Genomic DNA, 22,034 nt, shown 5'->3' with positions numbered 1-22,034 from the left:
TAACTACGAAGAAAGGCTAATTTCCCTTGAACACCAAAAATGGCGAGCATGTATTACATAGGCACACGCAACAATATCTCAAAGGGTTTTCCTGGTGTACACAAAGCACATTCAGTAACTCACCATTAAAACATAACTTAAAATAAATCTTTACCAAAGATTAAAGACATTTAACCTTTACATTCTCAGAGTCAGACAGACGTATGTGTGGGAATACTACAGATTATAGCGTTATGGGAAAAAAACACACCAACAATACTAAATAAGGTTCTTCACAGTGAATCTGAAATCTGAGGATCTTTCCTGGAACTATTATAAGGTTAGAAAAACTATAGGTGGTAATTTGAATTTGGTTTAGATAATGACTATTTCTAATAGTCATTTTCTAGTCTAGAGAGAATAAATTGCAGCTGAGATTATGAATTTTTTTTAGGAGAGTGAGAAAGAAGCATTCCCCAGTAATTTGTAATCAATAGTCCATATTTAGCTATCAAAAAAGACCGTTGGAAATAAGTATCATAGAATCCCTTTTTTTTTTTTTTTTTTTTTTTGTAGTATAGATTCAGAGTGCGAGCAACTTAGAGGAACATGTACTGATGTGAAGTTCAGACAAGTTAAAACATTAAAAAGCAGAATTTGAAAACATTTTCCTTTTTTTCCTGTTCAAAATACAACATTATCACCGGTCGTGCCCACTTTAGGTTTTCAACTTACAGCATTTGGCTACAGATCAAAGAGCTCAAAGTTCATGAGAGCGTAATGTTGAAGAGTTTTTAACTGTCCATGGAGTCCAGGAACTCGTCTTCGGTGATGTGCTCCACACTCCTCAGGACTGTGTGTGAACTGGCTGGTGGGTAGTCCACGACAGGGAAGTGGCGCATAGGCTGGCTGTCGGGAGGAGGGCTCTGGAACGAGCAGCACAGCGTGCGAAGGAAAGGCAACAGCTGGGTGATGGAGGACAGGGAGCGCTGAGTGAGGAGGGGGAACTCCAGACGCTCCGTCGAAGACTCCTCACTCAGCCCGTTCAGTGTCTGGAATTACAGCAGAGGGCATCGAAGTGAAAGTGAAGTGTGATCATTTCACAAATCAGGACCTGAATGAATCACTTCAGTGAGTTTTTAAATAAACGTTTCCCTTATTTTCCCCATGAATAAACACAAAATATTCCGTTTCAGTTTAATTTAATGCTGAGTGACCTTCAAACATTTATTTAAATTGTGTAATCACCATGGCAACACATCGGCTCTATGAAACTAGCACAGTATTTCTGGCATCATTTATTTGTTAAAGTAGTGTTTCTTTCACACAGGTGTCTTTTAGATAAATGTTCTGTAAAGGTTTCATTCAGACATGACTGGACTGTCACAAAAACAGCCTCAAAGCTGGCAGGATATATTTGTCCACAGAGGGAGTGGCGCTGCAGCTGCAGGACACACGTCCATCGTTGTTAAGAAGGCAGCTAATGATGTGCATGAATCTCTGGATTATATTTACCACTGAGGTGCTGTAGCTTTTACACTGATGTAATTTTCCAATTCAAATTTGGACAATGTTGAAAAAGAGACTCCTGTGCTCCCTCAGGCATGACATTATTTTTTTATGAAATAAGATACATTTTGAAATAAGGACACACATGGTCACTTGGCCACGTTGTAAATAACAGTAACTGTAAGGATCTAGCCAATATAACTTTTCAAGACACCTGAAGTGGGAATGATTATTGATAAGTAGGGTTTCCACCCCCGGTATCTTACCCCGAAGCGCTGCTGTATCCCTTCCAGTACTCTGACAACATGTGGAGTGCATTCCTGTTCTCCCTCTATCAGTGCATACTCTGGACCGTTGTAGCGGTTCACGTCCACCTCAGGGACAAACGCCCAACGATACCTGTACGATGAACAGATAAATACTACTTAATCTAAAGAGAAATGTAAGCAAGCCTTTTACGTCCTTTTGCTCTTAACTGGGCTATTACATTTGAAAGAGTGGTATCCTCTCGGGGGGAAAAGCCAAGGAAGTGTCCAGAAACTTGCAGGCTGAGAGGTACATGTCCAGTTCTGCCTGAGAGAAGTTCACGGGTCCATTTCTGTCAAGGGCTCCGCGCACTACTTTAGCCAGCCTTGGTGATAAACGAGAACACATAGAAATAGCTTCAACAGGGTGCCGATGAAATGGGAATTTGTAAATAAAAAATGGACCCACTTTGAGATGTCTTTATCTGCCAGCAAAGCCTTTTCCAGACGTGCAAAAGAGCGAATCTGAAAAACAAATTGAAGAAATGGTTTCCGTCCAAATATTTCAAGCAGAAATTTACACTTTATTGACCCTGTGTGCGAAAAAAAAAAAAAAGGTTCTCAGAGGGTGTGGTCTAACCAGTTCTGTGACCATTATCGGCCAAAGAGATGTCAGGTGTTGGGAAGAGATCCGCAGCAAGAGAACACGAAACATCAGGAACATCTGGGCTGAAACAGCAGGGCTAGGGTTCATACGCAAAGTCTCTGTGAGACGCTCTGAAAGGAAGGGGACAAACACAGTCAGCTTTTATGTCTGTTTTTCAAACTAGATTGAACACAACTACATAAAAATCCAGTAACAATACCTCACCTTGAATTAGGGGCAGATAGAGATGATACTGGTCCAGTTCACCACTGAACATGGCGAATGCCTGGCGTTTCAGCAGCATGGGTTTTTGGTCGACATTTGCAAACAGTTTCAGGGAGCCACTCTGCATGCCTGGGGAACAAATGATGGCAGAATTGAAATGGCAAATAATTAAAAACACCTCTGTGATTTGAATTTGCAACACCACTTCAGGAAGTGACATTGTGACGGTTCTGATTTGAAAATAATTTCTATCTGCTCTTCGGTTCCGGTGCATCACTTTGAAGGGTGAACATTTGTCTCTTTTGTTTAAATTCATTATTTTAACCACATTCAAAAATTCTCTCCACGACTGTGCATCCCTTTTCTGACACATTGCACTATAGGAATAAAACTTCTCTATCACACAATAGCTCCAAACTTTAGAATACATTAGAATCAGGCATGTGAGGCTGTACTCACTCATAAGGTCTTTAAACATGGTCTTTTCATGAGTCAGCAGGTGGTCAATAATGGATTTCCAACTAGAGAGAACACAGAGCAGTTAGACAGCAGACATTAGACGCTTAAAGTCATCCGTGCAATTCAGTTTTAAACAGTTAACAGACCAAATACTTTGAGAAAAGATTCAAGTTTTGTTACATTCTGTGTCACTTCCTTAAAACCTAATCGAATACCCAATAATATTTGGGCACTCAATCAAAAGCATTTCTTTATCCATTTTTGTGTAATCTCATCCAGTTCAATCAACCATCCTATATTCAACAGCACTTTTCAAACCAATGTCTTCTTTAAATCTCAAATAAGTGCAGTCCCCACATCTAACGTATTTGCCATTAATCAGCTTTGCCGCCACCAATCTGCTGCAGCAAACTCAGAGACTGTCAGTCTCAAGTCCAGTTTGTCGTTGGATGTTCCTAAAAGTCCTGAGAACTAGAGGAATTGTGAATAATTGCATGTATAAAAAAAAAAAAATGTCTCGCTTAACACACAAACATGCTGACCTGTATGCACAGGAGGCATCCATGGTGAAGAAGAGGGGGTCCATGAAAAGCTCAAAGACCTCTTTCTTCCAGGCCCTCTTGGTATAGGCATACCCACTCAGACTGTTCAGCAGCTGAGCACCCGCTTCAAAGCTGGGCATATTGTAGGCACTGCAGGAGGGAAGTAAGAGAAATCTGTTCAGTACCAAAAGACTAAATATGTTAGTACTGAGATAAACCTGCAACAGTTGTTACCTGTGGTTCTTCAGGTAGGGGAAAACATAGTACATGAGACGTGAGATGAGAGGAACGGCCTTCTCCTTCTCATCACTGCGATATACCATGTCCAGAAGTGGTGCCAAGATCTACAGAGTGAGAACGTGTTAAATAGTGCCTATTTATTTTATTTGCATAAAAAACAATATATGAATAAAATCCTACCTCAGCCAGAAGTACAAGAGCCTGCACACTGTAAACCGAGGGAGCGGAGGAGGAGACCATGGTGCTAGCTTGAGCCATTGACTCTGACAAGGAAAGAAAGAATAGCAAAATAATTAATGAGTGTTATCAAGCATGTAATAATAAGAGAGAAAGTATCCGATATTATAACGGAGCCGTCAGACTCTGTCATTGCAGGACAAGCATTAAGTTCTGTACTGCTCCCACAAAGTTAAACAGATCTTTTCCTCTTGCTCTCCTGATCCCAAATCAAGTTCAACATGTTTACATCTCAGCATGATAGGATGTATACCTTTGTGGAATATTTTTTTCCCACACATTTATTTCGTTTTTTTTCTCTTTAATGTGTCAGCAAATTGAATATGAATACATTTTGAAACCTGCATATTTGTAACATTGAACAGCTTCAAGTCTACAGACCGTCCTTCTAGCAGTGTTACCATATGGGGCCACTGGGTCTCTACACTCGAAAAGAAAGTTGAAAAAAAGTCACGTCCTTCCAATGAACACTAAGCTTAAGTATAGCAAGAGCGGTTTCCATGGTAACAGGACTGATATTTTTTTTATTTTACTCTACTAAACCCAATCTGGCTGACGGTTGTATTGATCCCCTGGTTAATTTTCTCGACCACTGGACAGAAACTGCAGTTGAGGTGATGAATGCATGTGTTAGTCAGAAGTATTTGACGTTACCACAGTGGTCCCCCTCTACTTCGGTGTCATCCGCCTCCTCTGCTTCTGGGCACACTTGCGGCTGAACTTTGACCCCCAGGCTGCGGCTGAGCCAGCTGGTCTGCTCCAGAGATGACCCTGCGATCCCACCCACTGCCTCGAGGATCCGCTGAGTCACATCCTGCAACGTCATTTAATCATTCGTATCACCACACACGTTACCTGCGCTTACTTATTTTCTAAAGTCAACAATTTATCGACTTGACATCTGCGAACAGCAATGGAGTGTTGCATCTCACCTGCAGATCTTTGGTGTCCTTCTTACTGTCCAGGTTGGGGAGTCTATTGACAAAGTCATTCAGGATTCTGCAAGACAGAAAATGTTACTGAACAACAAATTAAAACCCCCAAAACTATCTTTGAGGATGGCATGTATTTGCTCCTTCTTGCAAGAATAAAATGTCCGATATGTTAGATTTTGAACCAAGCCTCTGAGTAATTTTTCTAACCCTAACAAATACATACATGGAAAAATGTAAAAAAAAAAAAATTGTTGTAAAAATGAGGGACCATTTCAGTTGTTTTTCTGATCTGTTTGCTAAGCAGTGACACGGCTTACTGTTTTCCGTGGCAAAACATTTTCCAAAGTAGGATTAATAAAGACATTATACTAATGCTCAGCCAAATGAAGATGAGAACTGACCCCAGCAATAAGAAGTGCCCAGGCGGGGCCAGGTTGAGCTGAACAGACTCCCGCAGCAGACTGAGGAGAGGAGCGACGTTTTCCTGCAGAGCCTGAGCTGAAATACTACAAACAGACCACAGAGATTGTTATAAAAGTGAACATTTGTAGAGATCGAAGTAAACCTGAGACTGGTACATGCATTTTATTTTTCCCACTTACCTCTGGATGTATGTGTAGCTGAACTGTAACATGGGGATATCGACCAATGTCGACTTCTGATGGAGGGAAGAGTAAAAAAAAAAATCGGACTTAAGTATTTTCCAGAGTACAAGTCTTGAGCGTTTTGTATGCATGTTCATGTACCTGTTCTCCTTTGATCTGATGTGGTTTTTTCACCACCTCTTTGACCAACTGCAGGATAGTATCTGTGTGCAGCGTGTTCAGAGACTTCACCAGCTCCACAATGGTTAGACGAGAGTCACTGGCCACAGGTAAAACCTAAAGAAGAGAAAGGAGCGTTGAGACCCTGAGAGCTGAAACCAATCAGTGTCTTAGATTTCTCCGTTTCTTTGTTTCTGGAAACACTGCAGATCTTACTTTGTTTTTATTTCTCCTTTTACTTTTCCTGCTGCTCCACACTGCTCCCAGTGAAGCCATCAGCTGAACACCATACTGTTCAGTTAGAGGGAGAAGGAATTCCAGTATCCGCTGCCGCAAGATCTAAATATGCACACATTGAACATAAATCGCGTTTTTTATAATGATATATTCACATTGCCAAAAAAAGAAAAATCAACATGTATGACAGGATCATCAAACACATACAGGGTGAATGACACAGCTCCATCACGACAAACACTTGTGTTGCATAACACACACACACACACACACACACACACACACACACACACACACACACACACACACACACACACACACACACACACACACACACACACACACACACACACACACACACACACACACACACACACACACACCTTGGTGCTTTTGAAATAGACAGAGGTAGAAGTGTGTCTGCTGCTCTGGGCAGAGTCCAATGCGCGCCTCTGAAACTCTTCCTTTATGACCACGCCCCACAACAATGCCATGCTACTGAGCATGTGCGGCAGGGCCTCAAGCACAGCATTGCGGGCATTACGTACATCCACTGGATCACAGGCAACAAGGGACTGAGAAAAGGAGAAAGGTGGAAGAAAATGAGCATGAAGTGATCGTAAGCATAGAAGGCACATACAGTATCTGATGTAAGTGTGCGCTCCATTTCTTACCCTCTTGTGGTCCAGAAAACAATAGTGTGTGATGGTGGTCAGGCCTTCTAGTAGAGTAAGAGGGTAGTCAGGGGAGATGTTCTCCCTCCTACCACCCAGGCTGATCAAAAATCAGAAAAATAAATCATATATTTCATTTAGAATACAACAAAATGCTCACGGTAACATCAGGACACCCCTGTATCAACACGTATAAGGTGGTAGGAACTCATACAACTGTTCAATACATAATTGTGGTATTGCAGTACTGTGTGATAATGTTAAAAGTGTTTTCAGGCTACCTCTGGCTTGTCTTTCCTCCATCGTGCTCGTACAGCTTGACCAGCTCGTCCAAGTTTCTGCAGATCTGATTGATGAGTGGAGCCACAATGATGCCTAATGAGCGTCCCAAGTATGGCAGAGAGGAGCACAGCAGTGACACCCAGTGGGGGTGCATGGAATAGCCGTACTGAGGCTGCAGAGCCCTGGCTGCTGCAGAGACAAACATCCCCTGGGCTGTGATGGGGTGGCTCTGGACGTACTGGGCTGCCTTGATGGACTGCTGGAAAAGGACTGCAGTTTGCCACTCACGAGTAAGAGGGCTGCTGGCAGGCAGGGATTCACGAGGCTCCCCAGGCTGGCCACCTGACCCGGCTGCCGAGGCGGCCCCACCTGGCCGCACATGGTATTCCAGGACAATGAGAGCATTGAGAAGTTTAAGTAATTCCCTTTGTAAAGGGTATTGCTCCTGTCCCCCTCCAGCTCCAAGATTCACCAGAATCTCCTCTGACAGGACTCCCTGCTCATCTAGCAGCTCCACACCTTTGGATAGTCCCTTGTCTGTTCCCCTCTGGCTGATATACATAGATGCAGAAAGTGTAAGCAGGGCATACTGCTGCACTTTACACCCTGAGAGGAGTCTGCGGATGGACTCCAGATTGGCCCTGCTGCCCTCTTGTCCTCGCGCTGTGCAGCTGAGCTGGTTCACCATGCGAGTCAGCACCTCCACACTCTTCACCTGAACCTCCCTGTTCCCCTGCAGGTCAAGAGGGCTCAAGCTCAGATAGGAAGGGTAATGACAGCGCAGAAATTGCAGGCACAAGGACACCAGCAGTTCGATGAGCAGGGACGGGGGCACAGAGGGGGTGGAAGAGGGGGAGAGGAGGCAGCCGTAGAAGCCCTTGCCATCCTGAGACTGCTGATGACGCTGCAGGAGGTTGGAGACCAGGTTTAGATGTGAAGCAGAGCTGGTATCCAGTGAGGTGGCGGAGAGGGCGTCCACTAGAGGGCACTCAGCGCTGCTCCTCAGCAGGCTGTCCAGCAGCACCAAGCCTTGGAGCAGATGGCGCCAGCCGCCCGCCACAGGATACAGCAGCACGTGGCGGAACAGAGAGTCGATGGCCTCTCTCTTCTCCCGTTCCTGCTTCAACAGGCGAGTCCTGGCTATAGCCTCCAGCTCCAAATCCTCCTCATCCTCACTTGACAATGAATCAGATGCCTGCGTGTGCTCGGACTCTACCCTCCGCAGGCCATTGACCACACCTCCTTCGTCAATGCTGCGGTACGGAGTAGAGCCTGAACTGGAGTTCTCTGTGGACACTTGGGCGCCGCTTGTGTCAGCTGACTCAGTGTGCTCACTCTCAGCCTCCTCATCCTCCTCTCTATCCTCCTCTTCCTCCGTCTCTTCACTCTCACTCCTTGATAGCACTAAATTGTCCAGTAGTTTTGGCAGCTCTGGGACACTGTCTAACTCCGCCCACAGGGACTCTCGGTCCACAATGTTCAGAACATTTAAGGTGGTGACCTCCGTTGCCATGGTATCTGTAGATGTCCCAGACGTTCTGGTGGAGGTTCGACTTCTGTTGTTTAGGACCTTCAGGTTACCTTGAAAACAATCATTATGTCAGCACACATCAGACATTGCACACACCCAAAGCCAAAAGTTTCACTCTTAACAAAGTCACATGTAAATTACTCCAAGGACACAGGAAACAATGTCTGACTAATACACTTACCAGCAGTCAGACTTTGTTTGACGCTCTGAATGGAGCAGCGCTGAGTGGAAGGGTGAAGCAGCAACAACAGAAGAGGTTCCAGGATCCGGATGACATCATTAAGAGACAGAGCTCTGACCAGCCAGCACTGAGCTGCTGCAGTGATTGAGCCGTCAGTGCAGCTCAGACTGTCCACCACAACACAGAGAGACCTGAGACAGAGACACATTTCCAACACAAGATTTTTTAATAAGTAAGCTGTGTTTCTTATGAGTAGATGTTAGTTGCTGTCCATTTGTTTTCTGTGGAATCAACCAGTTTTACAGGGACATTTGTATAAAGTTGAACTTTTCTTAACCTTTTTGTGCTTGTTCCCACAACTCTGACACTGACAATACTATTGCTTCAAGGGGTATCAGGTTAATCCCCAATCAGAATAACAGTGACACTTATTTTGAGTATGTAAACTACACAAGTACTGAGACGGACTAAACAGAATTAGAAGTTAGAAAAATAAATCTTAAATGAAGACACAAACCATCACTTGTTTCAACTGCATACCACAACTATGTACTAACCGGTCAAAGGAACGACTGAGGGACATGGTCCTGTTGGTCTGGATCTCCCGGGTCAGGTGCCACAGCACTGTGAAGCGGTGTAGGGCTTCCAGCCTAACGGCCTGGGGAAGACAAACATACAAACCTTTGGCTTATTTGCTCAACTCGTCACATTACCTATTAGGTCTGTTTGTGTGTCCGAGTTGACACATCGCAAGTATGCTGGGAAAAAAATTATAATGTGTGGTTCGCACGTCTGCAGGCATGCATACCTTGTCCTTGTGCAGAAGCGCCTGGCAGACGATGTCTTCACAGATGGATGCTGACGGAGCCAAACAGTGCAGCCTGTAGAACAGTTCCACACAGGAAATGTGCTGCTCTTTCCGCTCTGTGTCCAGTTGACTCCACAGGACCTGGGACACCCTCTGGGTTACAGAGAAAAAGAAAAGAGACATTTTGAATACTGATTTTATTCTACAGTTTTAATGTACACCAACATTTTCCCTTTGATAATCTAACCTGATAGAAATCAGTGCCCTCCTCTATGGCGCGGAGCAGGGCAGGGTTAATGGGTGGCACAGTCACCATCTGCAGCCGCCCACTGAGAGTGTTGCAGTCGGAGCTCTGGTAGCGTCTGTGCTTGTCCTGAATGACCAATGCTAAGGACTGGGAGTGGTTGATGAGTTCCAACAGAGAAGCCACTGCAGTGTGCTGGACATTGTAGTCCCTGGACAGGCAGCACAGTGTCATCAAGGACCTCAGCCACACTGGCAGGCTGTCCACATCAACACCTATGGCAAACAGAAAGGTTTTTATGACCTCGTTGTGGGTTAAAGCATGTGAGTGACAGAAGTGTTACCCTCATCCGTCCGTGTGCTGACCTGCGTTGCCAAACATGTCTCTGTGGAGAGCCAGAGTCTCCTCTTCAGTTAGGTAGACGGGGAAGGTGGTGCACTCCAGCAGCAGGTGGCAGGTGGCGGTGAAGGCCTGTCGACATGCCTCAGAGATCTCTGCCTTTCCTCGGGGCATGGAACCAGCTGCCCAGTCCAGACACCCTGAACGCCCACGCTCCTTTTTCCTCTCTGTGGGGGATGCCGAGGCCCGAGTCTCCGGAGGAGGGCGGGCTTTGAGTTTGTTTGGCGTGAACAGTTCGGTCAGTTTGTCTTTAATTTCCCGTCCACCAATGCTCACGAACTTCTGCTCCACAGTGGTAGTGTTTGGGTCAGGCTGGGGCTCTTCATCCGGTTCCCTGACATCCTCCACCTGCACCAACAGGTATCTGAAATGCAGCGGGAGTTCAAACCATTTAGAAAGCAGCCCATTAAGACTATTTTGATTACAACTGGCTCAGAAGTTTACCTTGTGGTTATGAAGGCCAGGATGTCCTGCAGACACTGGGTCATGGTGTCCATGCTGCCTCCCTTTCTCCACACTGCCTCGGCGTCTGTACAAATTCCATTTCCCTCAGCCTCCATTTTCAACCGTGGTAGCAGATGCTGCTCTGATGGTGAGGCGCTGATGCCCAATCCGCTATCTTCAGACCTGAGTGTTGGGTAAATACCGTCTGCAGGCTTTGCTTCATCTCCTCCATCTCGGTTCAGCGCTTCATCTCCACGATGCCCGTTCACCTCACCACCACTGCTGTCTTTCTCTCCTTCATTCTCTCCATCCTAGATAAAGTATAATTAATATGATGAGTCAAACCTCAAAAGTATCATTTAAAAAGAAACTAAATTGGCAGAGAGTGCAAAACAACCTTTGTGGTTTCCTCCTCTGGTGGCTGTAACTCCATCTCCTCTGTGTGTGCCCCGATGTCAACGTCCATGTAAACTACAGGCATCTGGATCTTACTCAGGACCTTGAAGCACGCGCGCAGACCCTGTGTGACTTCTTCTCGGGAAATGGAGTCCATGTGGGTTCGCAGGGTCCGCAGCATGGTGCCCAGCATCTCAGGGAGGAAATGTGACTTGATGTCAGCATGGAGCTCCTGTGGAAAAATACAAACATGATGCTTGTGGATAAGAGTTTTCATCAGGAGTGAGTCCAGCATGGGTAATATTCTGTATTTGTTACTGTCGCCAGAGGGATGCAAAGACATTATTAGTTTTCACTAATTTGGTCAACTAGTTTTGTCAAAATTTTTGGCGTTCTTTAGATTCTTCCATTACAATTGCAAATAATATTTTTGGGGAAAATCTATTCAAAAAACTCTACAATAGATGGCACTGTGCAATTTCCCTGGAAATAAACTACTGATGGGCAGGTGTGTGAGTTGTTTACCAGAGGAAGAACATCGAGCAGGAAAATGATGAGGATGGAGATCTCTGTGACAGAGGGAGCAGGGTGACTACAGTCCTGCTCAGGAAGCGTTGGTGGGACGTCTTTGTCACTAGAATAAAAGATATGGGAATAAAAACGGTGATCCTTGTCAGTTGATATTTGACAGCAAACAAGGAAGGTTCACACACAGGTTGCATATATTCTCTGCAATTTTCATTCATTGGATTCAGCCCTTAGCTTTCTTCAAAGTTCCTTCACATTCATTAGACCCCTAAAAACCCATCTCTGTATTATATTCTAGCTGTATTATATTAGTTGTTTCTGAGTTTGTAAAGCCTACAGTGTTATCAACACCTGAAGTATTAACTTTACACATTAAAACAAAGGAATCTGTGTCATTGGCATACCTGAGAGAAGTGCAGAAGCGTCGAGTAATGTACTCCCACAGGTATTCACTGTTCATGGAGCTCACCAGCATATTCATCGACTTTATAATCTCTGATGCATTCTTATTCTCTTTTATTTTACTGTTTAGGAAAAGCATGAGACATACATCGTCTATGTCAGGATTAATCTCGTTTGGTTGGAATTTTGTCACGTTAAGTTAAATATTTATTCAACACCGAACCATTTTTACCATTTCTGACTCTCACCTAGCTAGCTGGTTGCCTGAGAGTCCTGAGCTGTTGATGGTTTCCGCCCCCAGCATCTCTCGACAGTAACTGTAGAAAGCTCGGACCACCTCCAACAACACGCTGCTCAAGACAGCCGGACCTGAGCAGACACACGGTCATTATCACAGAATAACCGAGTTAGAGCAGGGCAAAAACAAATAGTGGGGGATGAAGTAATTTAGCATTTTGCCATGTCTGTGCACTGCACTGCTTAGTGTTGCCTACCTATCTCCGGTTTATCGAGCAGACTGATAATGACACGAAAGGGCCTGAGGTAACCAGTCACATTTTCTGGCTCGTTATACACATCCTTCTGTTTGAGGATGTTAATCAGAGCCTGAAGTCAGAAACACAAACAGATGAGAATGAGAAAAACACACTCGTGAATTCACTGTTCAAACACATTCACCTGACCTGATGCGACACGTGAACGTTACCTCTCGGTAACAGTGAAAAATATGCTTATTTGCGTTTATGCATTTAGTTTGATAGAAGTTATGTAAGGGACTATTTCTTGGCCAGGTGCACTTATTTCCTGGAGCGACAGCAGGCCCAGTTAACGCAACAGTGTTTTACCTCAAACTTCCGGAAACCACAACATACTGTTTTCACAGCTTTGGTTTTACTTGTGAGAGGATTTTTGGGACTTTAAAACAGAGTCACGCTGGCTGTTTCTCCTTGTTTTCTGGCAGTCTTTGTGCTCGTCTGACTGGCTACTAGATTTAGTTTCATAATCACCATACGAACGTAGGAGTGCTATTGATCAAAAATAACGTTTTTGCCAAAATGTCAATCATTTCCTTTAAGAACACTAACAAACTATGGTTAGACCAAAAGTGTAGGTATATCGGTGTATTTATTTATGTTATTGTGTGTCTGTGTGATAATAAATGTGTGAGCTACCTTCACAAGAAAATCTCTAGAATAGGTGTTGAAGTAGAATGAGGTGTGCTCCTCCGTGGTGGTGGACAGGGTGGGGTGTGGTGCCACCATTTCTCCTTTTGTGTCTGTGCCTGGAAGCATGAAGATAAACACAAGCGAGTGAACAGAGAGAACCACTGACTTCGCCAAACAGGTGAGATACACGTGATTCATCACTGAAGTGTATTCTGGTGATGAGGACCTAGGAGCCAGGCGTAGAGCCGTCTGTTGAGGGACATGTCTCTTCGGAGTAGCGTGAGCGAAGCTGCAGACACGACTGTGATCATTTCTTCATCACTCAAAGCAATACTGGTGCCTGCTGGGTCCTAAACCAACAACACAGAGTAACAGTTGGCTGACAATCAACAGTAAAACATTTCCCTATGAAAAAATAAATATTGGATAGCTGACAATAGCGGCAGCATAGCCCTCACAGGGTGCTCAAACATGAACATTATTGGATTAGCAGAAATCTAATTTGGGGATTTTTGTTCATTCTTTGTGTCATTCGTGATAACAAATAATTCAAGTAATTGTTGTGATGCTCATAATTTATTGACATTGCTGGATCATGAGGACCAGCAATATCATGTTTTACAGTTTCACCCAATTATCTCTGATATTTGGAGAAGAACACAAAAGTTGAAGCACCAAAAATGTCAGCGCTGATGGACATTCACGAGAAACAACTGCGGAGCATTAATGTTTGTTTGCTGTTAAATAATTGGATTAACTGTAGACTTCTCTAACGACTGGTGTAATCTACACAACTATCATAATTAATTAAAATGATGTTGTTATTTTACAGAGAAAACAGATGGAAAGGATCTGATCTCAAGTTGGAGAAAAAAAAGCAAACATTCAACTTAAATCACTTAAAGGAGAAGTTGTTGTCTAGGGACCACCGGATGAAGGGCACCTATGTTGGTACATACCAGGCATGTGGCGAGGGGGAAAAAGTAGAGCAGGATTTCGAGTGTGTTCCTCTGCACCAAGACATTTGAATCTTGCAGAGAAAGACAGACTGACTTCACCTGGAGACAGACAGAGGTTTGGACAGCTGTAAAACTTAAACATGACTGAAATATGATCACAACACATCGTAAGTAAATATTTTCAAGTTCATATGTGCAGGAGGACAAACACAGGCACTCACCACTACGCGGTGGTCGTAGCCAAGCATGTGTGTTTGTTGACTCAGTGATGCCATGCGGTCAAAATGTGTGACTATAAAGACAGAAGCAGGCAGTCGCACCATGGAGGTGACCAGCATGCTGCCCCACAGGGCGCCATAGAAGACCTGCTGCCCCACCAGCAGAGACAACTTGACCAGCAGAGCATCCGTCCTGCGCAGCGGGAGAGGACAAAGTGAAGAGAGCTCATCGACATGCATCCAGCAGCACATCCACCAACAAATCTATATCTATTTAGAGGTTAGTGACGTCACACCAATCAATTCTGACCAAAAGTGCCCATTGCTTCAGTAGAGAAGTACAGTTTAGGGTAGTATGCAATCATGTGAGGCCGAATGACTTGGCACCTACTTTTTACAGTTTGATCGTACCTTGGTCACAAGTTTAATATTTTGTGATTCGTTTTTGACTTCTTTCTACAGGCACTTCTATGTAAATTAGTGTAAAATAAACAAAGAAAGTTAACAGATCATGGACAAACTCGAACTGAAATATTTACAGTGCATATTTGAACAAGGTAAGGGAGGTGTATACATCTATTGCAATGAGTCAGTATTGCTTTAAATAATAATAATAATAATAATAATAATAATAATAATAGGTCCAGGATTATAACACCCATATTATTAAGCACTCACGCTGGTCTGCTACTTGAATAACCCTGCATTTTCTCTTCATAAGATCTTCAAAGTATTGATTCAATTTTGCTACTGCATTATTGGCAAAAGACTACACATTAGAAAAGCTTCCCAACATCATCTGCGGTTCCGGCAACTAGTTAATTTCTTCCTTCTGTAATGAGTCTGTAATGTCTGCTAAAACGTTAAGTGAAGTCCTAAACAGCTGGGAGCTGTAGTTTTATGCGATGTCACCACAACAGGACTAAAAGAGGAACATTTGTTGTGTTCTATTTTCTGCTTCAAATTTGGTGAGCTGATGTTAAAAGAGCATGTAGGACTCAGTCCCAATGTTTTAAATTTGTTTACTTTTTTTTTTTTAAAGACTATGGCACTATAGGGTAAACTTAAAGTTTGAGATTCTTTCTTCCTTCTTTCTCTTGACAGAAACAGTATTGAATAATGTACCTGTCATAGACCTCCAGCCCTTCTTCCAGGCCTGGTAGGAGTCCAGTTATAAAGGCCTGAAGACTCGGCAGCAAAGCCCTCTGCAGCGGGAGATAGTAACGCTCATACAATGTCAGCAGCACAGGCTTCACTGCCATCGCTGCATGGCCCAACAGCGGGAACAATCCTGAGCTAAAAAAACAAAACAGACACACACATAAGTTAAGTCATAAAAACACCAGCACTCTCCTTAAAGCAGTAGAAGATTCAGGCCAGTTTCTTTACCTGTAAATGAACAGATCCTTGGCCAGCCATTTTGTCCCGATGATTTTAAAGATGACCTCGTAGGTCTCCAGAGCTTTGAGGTGCACTCCGCTGGGCAGGGCAGGGTGCAGACACTGAGCCAGACGCTTCCCTATGATCAGCCTTTTGGGCAGGAGTGAGTAGCGAAGGTTACTCTGCAAGGCCTGAGAGAAGAGAGAGAGAAAATAAAACATAAACTTTGTTGACCATTAACCAAAGAATTAATACTGTAAGGGAGAATTGGGAGATTCATCTAACAAAACACAAAATCCCATAAAGATACATTGGACAAACAGGATTTTGTGCATATTATCATTGTACAGTTTCATGCTAATCAGATCAAATCTCTCCTTCACATTCTTTCAGGACCTACTTTTGTACATTAATGTGCACAGACACTCCGAAGTCAACATCTGCTCTGCAAGTAAATAGAACAGTGGCACCTTTATTGCCTGGTCAGAAGACTAAAGTCATAAAGTTGTATTACACAGAGGGAGGCTCAATGAGAAACAAGAACTTCCCCATAACTAGAGAGAACTGAAACACAGCTGCTGTGAAGTTGACACTTTCAAAGTATCAACAGCAAAGAAGAAAATGTTCAAGTTAAATGCTCCAACACTGATCATTCATAAGCAGAAAAAGATATCTGGTAAAGGGGTCAAGGACAGCTGCACTATTTCTGTGGCTTCAGGCATCATACTGTACCTTGTTGAGCTTTCCCAGGGAGGAGATGAGATCGGCCCACTCACTGGAGGACTCAAAGTTTCGTAGCGCTTTCTCAATGACTGCCGCATAGCTACGGTAACGGTAGTCATTCTGCAGTTCTAACTCCTCAGGATCCATGTTGCATTAGTCTGATCCCAGCATGTTCAGCACAATATGTCTGGAAAACAAAAATGAGAGGAAAAAAGATCAGTCTGTGTGAAACCGTCTGGATACACCTCTGCCTCTGAGGCTTGTTTATCGCAAACATAACTAGCCAATTAGCTCTGTTCACTGCCCTACACATGCTCTGAGGCAGTGGAGACAAATGTCCTCATTCATGACCGGTCAGTGTTTGGCTCATTGACCTGTCTCTCAGTCAGACGAGGAAGGAATCCTTCTGACACAAACCCTGCAGCCCTGCGAGCACTGCCAGAGAAAAACAAGTTAAGGACTGAGCACAATCACACAGAGGGTTAAACTTTGAATGTAAAACAGCATTCATTGATTTGTTTTTCTTGAACTCCTGAGTGCCAACATTGATCTCCTATCATCTTCTAGTGTTGTTATAGGGAACGTGCTAAAAGCAGTGATTTTTTTCCCCACATCCAGCAGACAGGGCAATGTCAGCATACTGTATATTATGAGTTTCATTTCACCCTGCCTTTGAATAGAAATTCAATATTCACTCTCCTTTTCCGTTTTGGTCTCCACCAGACGGGAATTGCTGGGAAGTTAAATGTTTTTTTGTTGCCTCATCAGCTGGTTGCTAACTTTCTATGTCTACTGTTTGATGCTAAAGTACCTGCCTTGTGTGGCTGCAGACAACGCTGATAAGAACTGCTATTGCTTTTTATTATTCTATTATTATCTTATTGCTTCCTATATGCTGCTGTAGCAAAAAGATTTCCGCTTGGGGATTAATAAAGTAACTACCTAACCTAACCTAACCTAACCTAACCTAACCTAACCTAACCTAACCTAACCTAACCTAACCTAACCTAACCTAACCTAACTGGACCAAAGGGTACATTTAAAGGTCACACAAACAAAAGAAACGAGATGGTAAACAGCTTTGTAAGGAATAGATGAGGAAAAATACATAGGCAGGTATGATTTTATATGCAGCATCATCACGCTCACATTAAATGTAGACGCAGAGACTTTGTTTATATTACTGTAGTTGTAAGAAGGTTCAGAGAAATAAAAGTAAGCAACAAACACAACAAACTTAGAAACAAAGTCCCCAACTGCTAAATGTACGAGATCTAGAATAAAACAATTTGCAAAATGACAATATGAGTGTGCATGTGCATGTGATGTATCTGAATGTGGCTAAACAAGGAGGTGGGTGGGGGAGCAGGACAGCAGGATTAGAGGAGTACAGACATCTGGACTCCCCGGGGCTGAGCCGAGAGGTTTATCACTGAAGGCCAACAACACGTGCTCAGGATGACACTGCAGTAGTGCTGAAACAATCTGCTGATGAATAATCAAAAGCAATTTAGGACGTGATTCATCTTTTAAGTCATTTACAAAACACAAGTACGCAACATTTAATGGTTAAAGCTTTAAAAATGTTAGGATTCACACATTTAATCCATTTCTTTTTCTTGACTGTATGCATCTAATACAGTCGCTTCCTTGATGCTCAATCAAAAAGGGCAACTCAAAGGCACAAGTTTGGGCTCTGATAACACGTGACAGGACTTTTTCATAGCTTTTTACAGAATAAACAATTACTCAATACATAAAAAAATAAATAAAAAAGACTTTTAAAAACACACTGCCTAAAGCAGATCTTGGATACGAGAGACCCATTGAATGAGAGAGAGGATGAGTTGTGTTTATTTCTTAACTTAATGAATGAGAGAAACCCGAAAATAAAATACTTTGAAGTAACCGATTAACTTCTGATTGCGCCTCACATGGTGTCGGTCAGTATAATCACACTATGGTACCTCATCAAATATGCAAATATTCAAACATGAGAGGTGCAGCCATCATATAATTAAATATTAAACAGCTTTGATAAATTATGAATTGTTGGTGATGATATGTGACCAGGACGGCCCAGTGGTGCAGTGATTAGCATTGTCGCCTCAGACAAAATGTTCCGGGATCGTTTCCGGGCCTCGGCCTTTCTTTGCGGAGTTTGCATGTTCTCCCTGTGCCTGCGTGGGTTCTCTCCGGGTACTGCGGCTTCTTCCCACCGTCCAAAAAAACCTTGCATCTCAGGGTAATTGGTGATTCTACAAATTACCCTTAGTTGTGAATTTGCCCAAAAGCGAGCTGGTACAGGCTCCAGCCGCCGGTAAAAGCCAAGTCTAGAAATATAGCCAGTTTACTACTGTGTTTTTGGGGTTTCTGGTGTCACATGTGATTAATAACACATTTTACCAATACGTGATACATGTTATTCCAAACTCTGATTGCAGAGATTTCATTGCTTACAGACACTTGCTTTATGCATTTAACATTTTGTCATGTGTGTAACATTATTAAATCTGAAGAGCTTTAATTACTTATCACTTAAAAAAAAAAAAGGTATCTACAAATGATCTTTGCAGTTGTAACTTCCTACTGATTACTTCACACACACTTGTTTGTGCACAAAAGGCACGTGCTGGACTCGTGACCTCAGTTTTTAAATCTTGGCTACAATCCTTGTTGCTGGTGTATTATAATTTCCAATGTGCTTTTCTCCCCACCAACATTATTTAAATCAATATTATGGTGCATTAGTGCCAGAAGTAAAATCCTCAATGGCAACTGGCTTGCTGAAGTGATCCTATTCTACACAGATGTTTTCAGGATGTTATATTCATAATCCTTCCTGCAACTAACAAGTGTGCAACTATCCAGGAAAATGAGCATTAAACCCTGCTAAATCACTTGTGCCATTTTGATAATCAAATTGTGTAGGTCAAGCAGAACAAGAAGTTCATTCTCACTTCCTCATTGGGTGCATCAGCAAAACCACAGTGCGATAAAACCATGCATTTCTACAGGCAGTTGTTCATCACAGGAATGTGTGCTTTGAGGGTGCACACGCACACTATGGCATAGAATAAGCATCAAGCCCCGTCGTGGACCGCGTCACCTGACTGACACCACCACTACAATAGGCTTCGATGTGACAGTGTGGGGGACAGTGAATGCAGCATGAACTGTGGCCACGTAACAGTTGGCTGCAGCAGCTTTTGGCCAGCGAGTTTACTGTAGCATCAGTGGAGCCTACTGACGATGAGCATATTATGTAACTGCACGAGCTCAGACTGGATAACAACATCACTCCCTCAAAGACCAAAGAAAGATATTTTACACTTGTCAAATATGTTTGAGTACAGCTAGCTGGTATGGAATGCCATTTTGGTCAATATGAAATGAATCCTTAAATAAATAAATACCTCTATGAAACAAATACAGTAAATAGGGCGAGGAAGTAAATCCTTAAATAACTAAGGCAATGACTATATGTAAATATAAATGAGTCATTATAGTTCAATAAATAAGATTAATATAGTTATACGTTTACATGCACCAGGGAGGTAATGTTTTCAGTGTGGTTAGTTTGTTTGAGTACAAAAAAATATGCCAGACTGATTTTCATTCAACTTGTTAGGAGGACCCATTCAAGCTGCAGGTCTGAACCACAGAGCGGATTCACACATCATTTTCATTGACACTGCAAGATGAGGCATTTTGCCTACTGAATGCCATCCATCTTAAAAACCCATTAGAGAGGAGTAAAGTTCAAAACATAGGCCATTCTGGATATACGATGACTCCATATAACAGCCCATACACACGTGGAGAGGTAATTATTTGGGATACACATGTACTTCAAACCTAATACAGCATGCAACCGTTATGTGCAGTGGTTTCACAGGCGAAAACCAGAATGCACAATTGTAAAAAACAACACGCAGATAGGCCATATAAAGTGGTTGGGGTTGCAGATTTCCACATTATAGCCCAATAGTGGACAATTGGCCTTGACAGAGAGGTCTGTGATGTTCTCCTATTTACTGCTTCATGTATTTGTTTCAGGTTTTTATTATGACTTCATTGGCATGTTTGTGTATATATATATTTATTATTCCAATATTAACTAAAATGGCACAAACTGTACCGCGGTAAACAAAATGAGCTAACGATCAGGTGCATCAATGACTCACCAGCGGAGAAGCAAGCGCAGGATGCGCCGGGCAACACTCGCTCCAAAAGGCCGTCAGACTCGAAGAGAAGACGGGGTCCGGTCCCGATGGCGCATCTTCCACGCCAGCGAGGCGAGGGGAAGAAATTTAGGACTTGTTTTGTCCCACGGATGTGTGAGTGAAGACAACCATCACCGGAGTACGACGGCTGGTGGTCATGACTGGGCGGGATCCTTAAAAACTCAGCTGATCCAGAACAAGAGCGCAGCCGCACAGCTCACTTCCTGATGGAGAAGGGGTGGGGGCGGGCATACGTGGTAAATAGTGAAGGAAATGTGTGTCTTCTAACTGTCCTGGAAAAAGTCAATACACGAAAAAAATTTAGACTTAATTATCGGCCTGGAGAAAAAAAAAAAGAAACAAGTTCGTGCAGCTATTAAAATGGAGATGTAGACGTTACTGTAAACTCACAGTCCCCCGGGGATTTGGTATAATCCAGGATGTGCAGTGTTTACAAACCTCTCACCTTACTGGCAGATATTTGACCATATATTTCAAAGCAAGCCGCATTAACTATCCGGGTTATGATGGCAACTTTAAATTTAAGATTAGCCGTCAATTTTTTATTGTTACTGACAATAAAAAATATGAAGTTCTCACGGTGTCAGTTTTGTACCATCAAAATAGATAGCTTACATCTAACAGTCCAATGTAGGTCATTTCATAGCAAATATTTATCAATAAACATCTCTTTTTTTTTTTTTAGCCTCAATAGGCAACAAACCTCGAAACAAAGAATCTGCCTGTTAAATTATTGACCCAGAAAGAACAGGCTGCTTTTCATGTTTTCATGCACTATAAAAAAAAATAATAAAAAAAAAAGACAGTACTTTGTGTTGCATATAATGTATTCAAATATAGTGAAGCTGGCTGGTGGAGCAAATTCATTTTATATAGTTTGGGGCCTGTAAGCAATGCATTTTATCTTATTAGCATGCCACATGTTATGCATGTAAAATGCTGCAAGGTAACTAATGTTTTCAAGATAAATGCAAAGGTTTAAAAAGTAGGTGCTGCAGACCCCAACTGCAAACTAGTATATTTCATACCGATCAAACTGTTTGAAGTCTGTAAGGAATCTCGACTTTCTTCTTACATATGATTGAAATGTGAGACTTTTTTATTATTATTATTATTATTATCCCTGCACACACTATAGGTTTCTGAACTGTTATATTCATATTTAATAGTTAAAAAAAAATCTGACATCATGACAAAACACCCTTGTATTGGATAAATGTAACGGTTCTTAACATTATGTTTTGTATATTTTATTATATAATATGTCTTAATTAGAACTCGTCCGGTTATATAATGGCATTACATTTGCTGAACTTGTACACACACAACCTGCAAATACAAGTTTATGTCTGTAGATGGAGCTCTTGTAGTGGCAGATATTTTTTTATTCTTCCTCTACCACAACCGCTGAAACTCAGGATGTGACAGTGGACA

The 22,034-nt window shown here is 42.7% G+C and overlaps 1 protein-coding gene across 1 annotated transcript; it reads right to left on the bottom strand.

Annotated features, from left to right (window-relative positions):
* Window positions 1-326: 326 nt before the first annotated feature.
* dop1b (DOP1 leucine zipper like protein B) lies at window positions 327-20,758 on the bottom strand. Its single transcript, XM_069713580.1, has 38 exons — window positions 20,541-20,758; window positions 16,363-16,540; window positions 15,640-15,821; window positions 15,376-15,546; window positions 14,254-14,443; window positions 14,033-14,131; window positions 13,300-13,423; window positions 13,080-13,189; window positions 12,402-12,513; window positions 12,156-12,276; window positions 11,910-12,029; window positions 11,503-11,611; window positions 10,979-11,209; window positions 10,582-10,892; window positions 10,104-10,501; window positions 9,742-10,013; window positions 9,495-9,647; window positions 9,244-9,344; window positions 8,687-8,877; window positions 6,974-8,555; window positions 6,693-6,792; window positions 6,402-6,593; window positions 5,998-6,120; window positions 5,764-5,898; window positions 5,620-5,675; window positions 5,419-5,523; window positions 5,015-5,081; window positions 4,737-4,896; window positions 4,026-4,108; window positions 3,840-3,949; window positions 3,606-3,755; window positions 3,064-3,125; window positions 2,605-2,733; window positions 2,374-2,510; window positions 2,203-2,258; window positions 1,976-2,119; window positions 1,755-1,887; window positions 327-1,031 (listed from the first exon to the last, which is right to left on the bottom strand). Exons 2-38 carry the CDS (start codon window positions 16,498-16,500, stop codon window positions 774-776), a joined length of 6,915 nt encoding a protein of 2,304 aa, XP_069569681.1. The 5' UTR covers window positions 16,501-16,540; window positions 20,541-20,758; the 3' UTR covers window positions 327-773.
* Window positions 20,759-22,034: the final 1,276 nt, after the last annotated feature.

Source organism: Brachyistius frenatus, unplaced genomic scaffold (assembly GCF_029030835.1).
Source record: "Brachyistius frenatus isolate BFR_SWC_R1_liver_20210118 unplaced genomic scaffold, ASM2903083v1 Contig_120, whole genome shotgun sequence".
In the NCBI taxonomy this organism is placed as follows: domain Eukaryota; kingdom Metazoa; phylum Chordata; class Actinopteri; family Embiotocidae; genus Brachyistius; species Brachyistius frenatus.
This window is presented reverse-complemented; position numbering and strand designations above follow the sequence as displayed.

What these genes read in the sequence shown, in the direction of transcription:
- dop1b (XM_069713580.1), bottom strand. Translation starts at nt 16,500, where the DNA reads ATGGATCCTGAGGAGTTAGAACTGCAGAATGACTACCGTTACCGTAGC. An exon ending in TCCCCCTCGCCACATGCCTG is followed by an intron (nt 13,424 to 14,032) that starts GTATGTACCAAC and finishes TTGTTGGTTTAG; the next exon opens with GACCCAGCAGGCACCAGTAT. An exon ending in TCTATTTCAAAAGCACCAAG is followed by an intron (nt 6,121 to 6,401) that starts GTGTGTGTGTGT and finishes GTGCATATTTAG; the next exon opens with ATCTTGCGGCAGCGGATACT.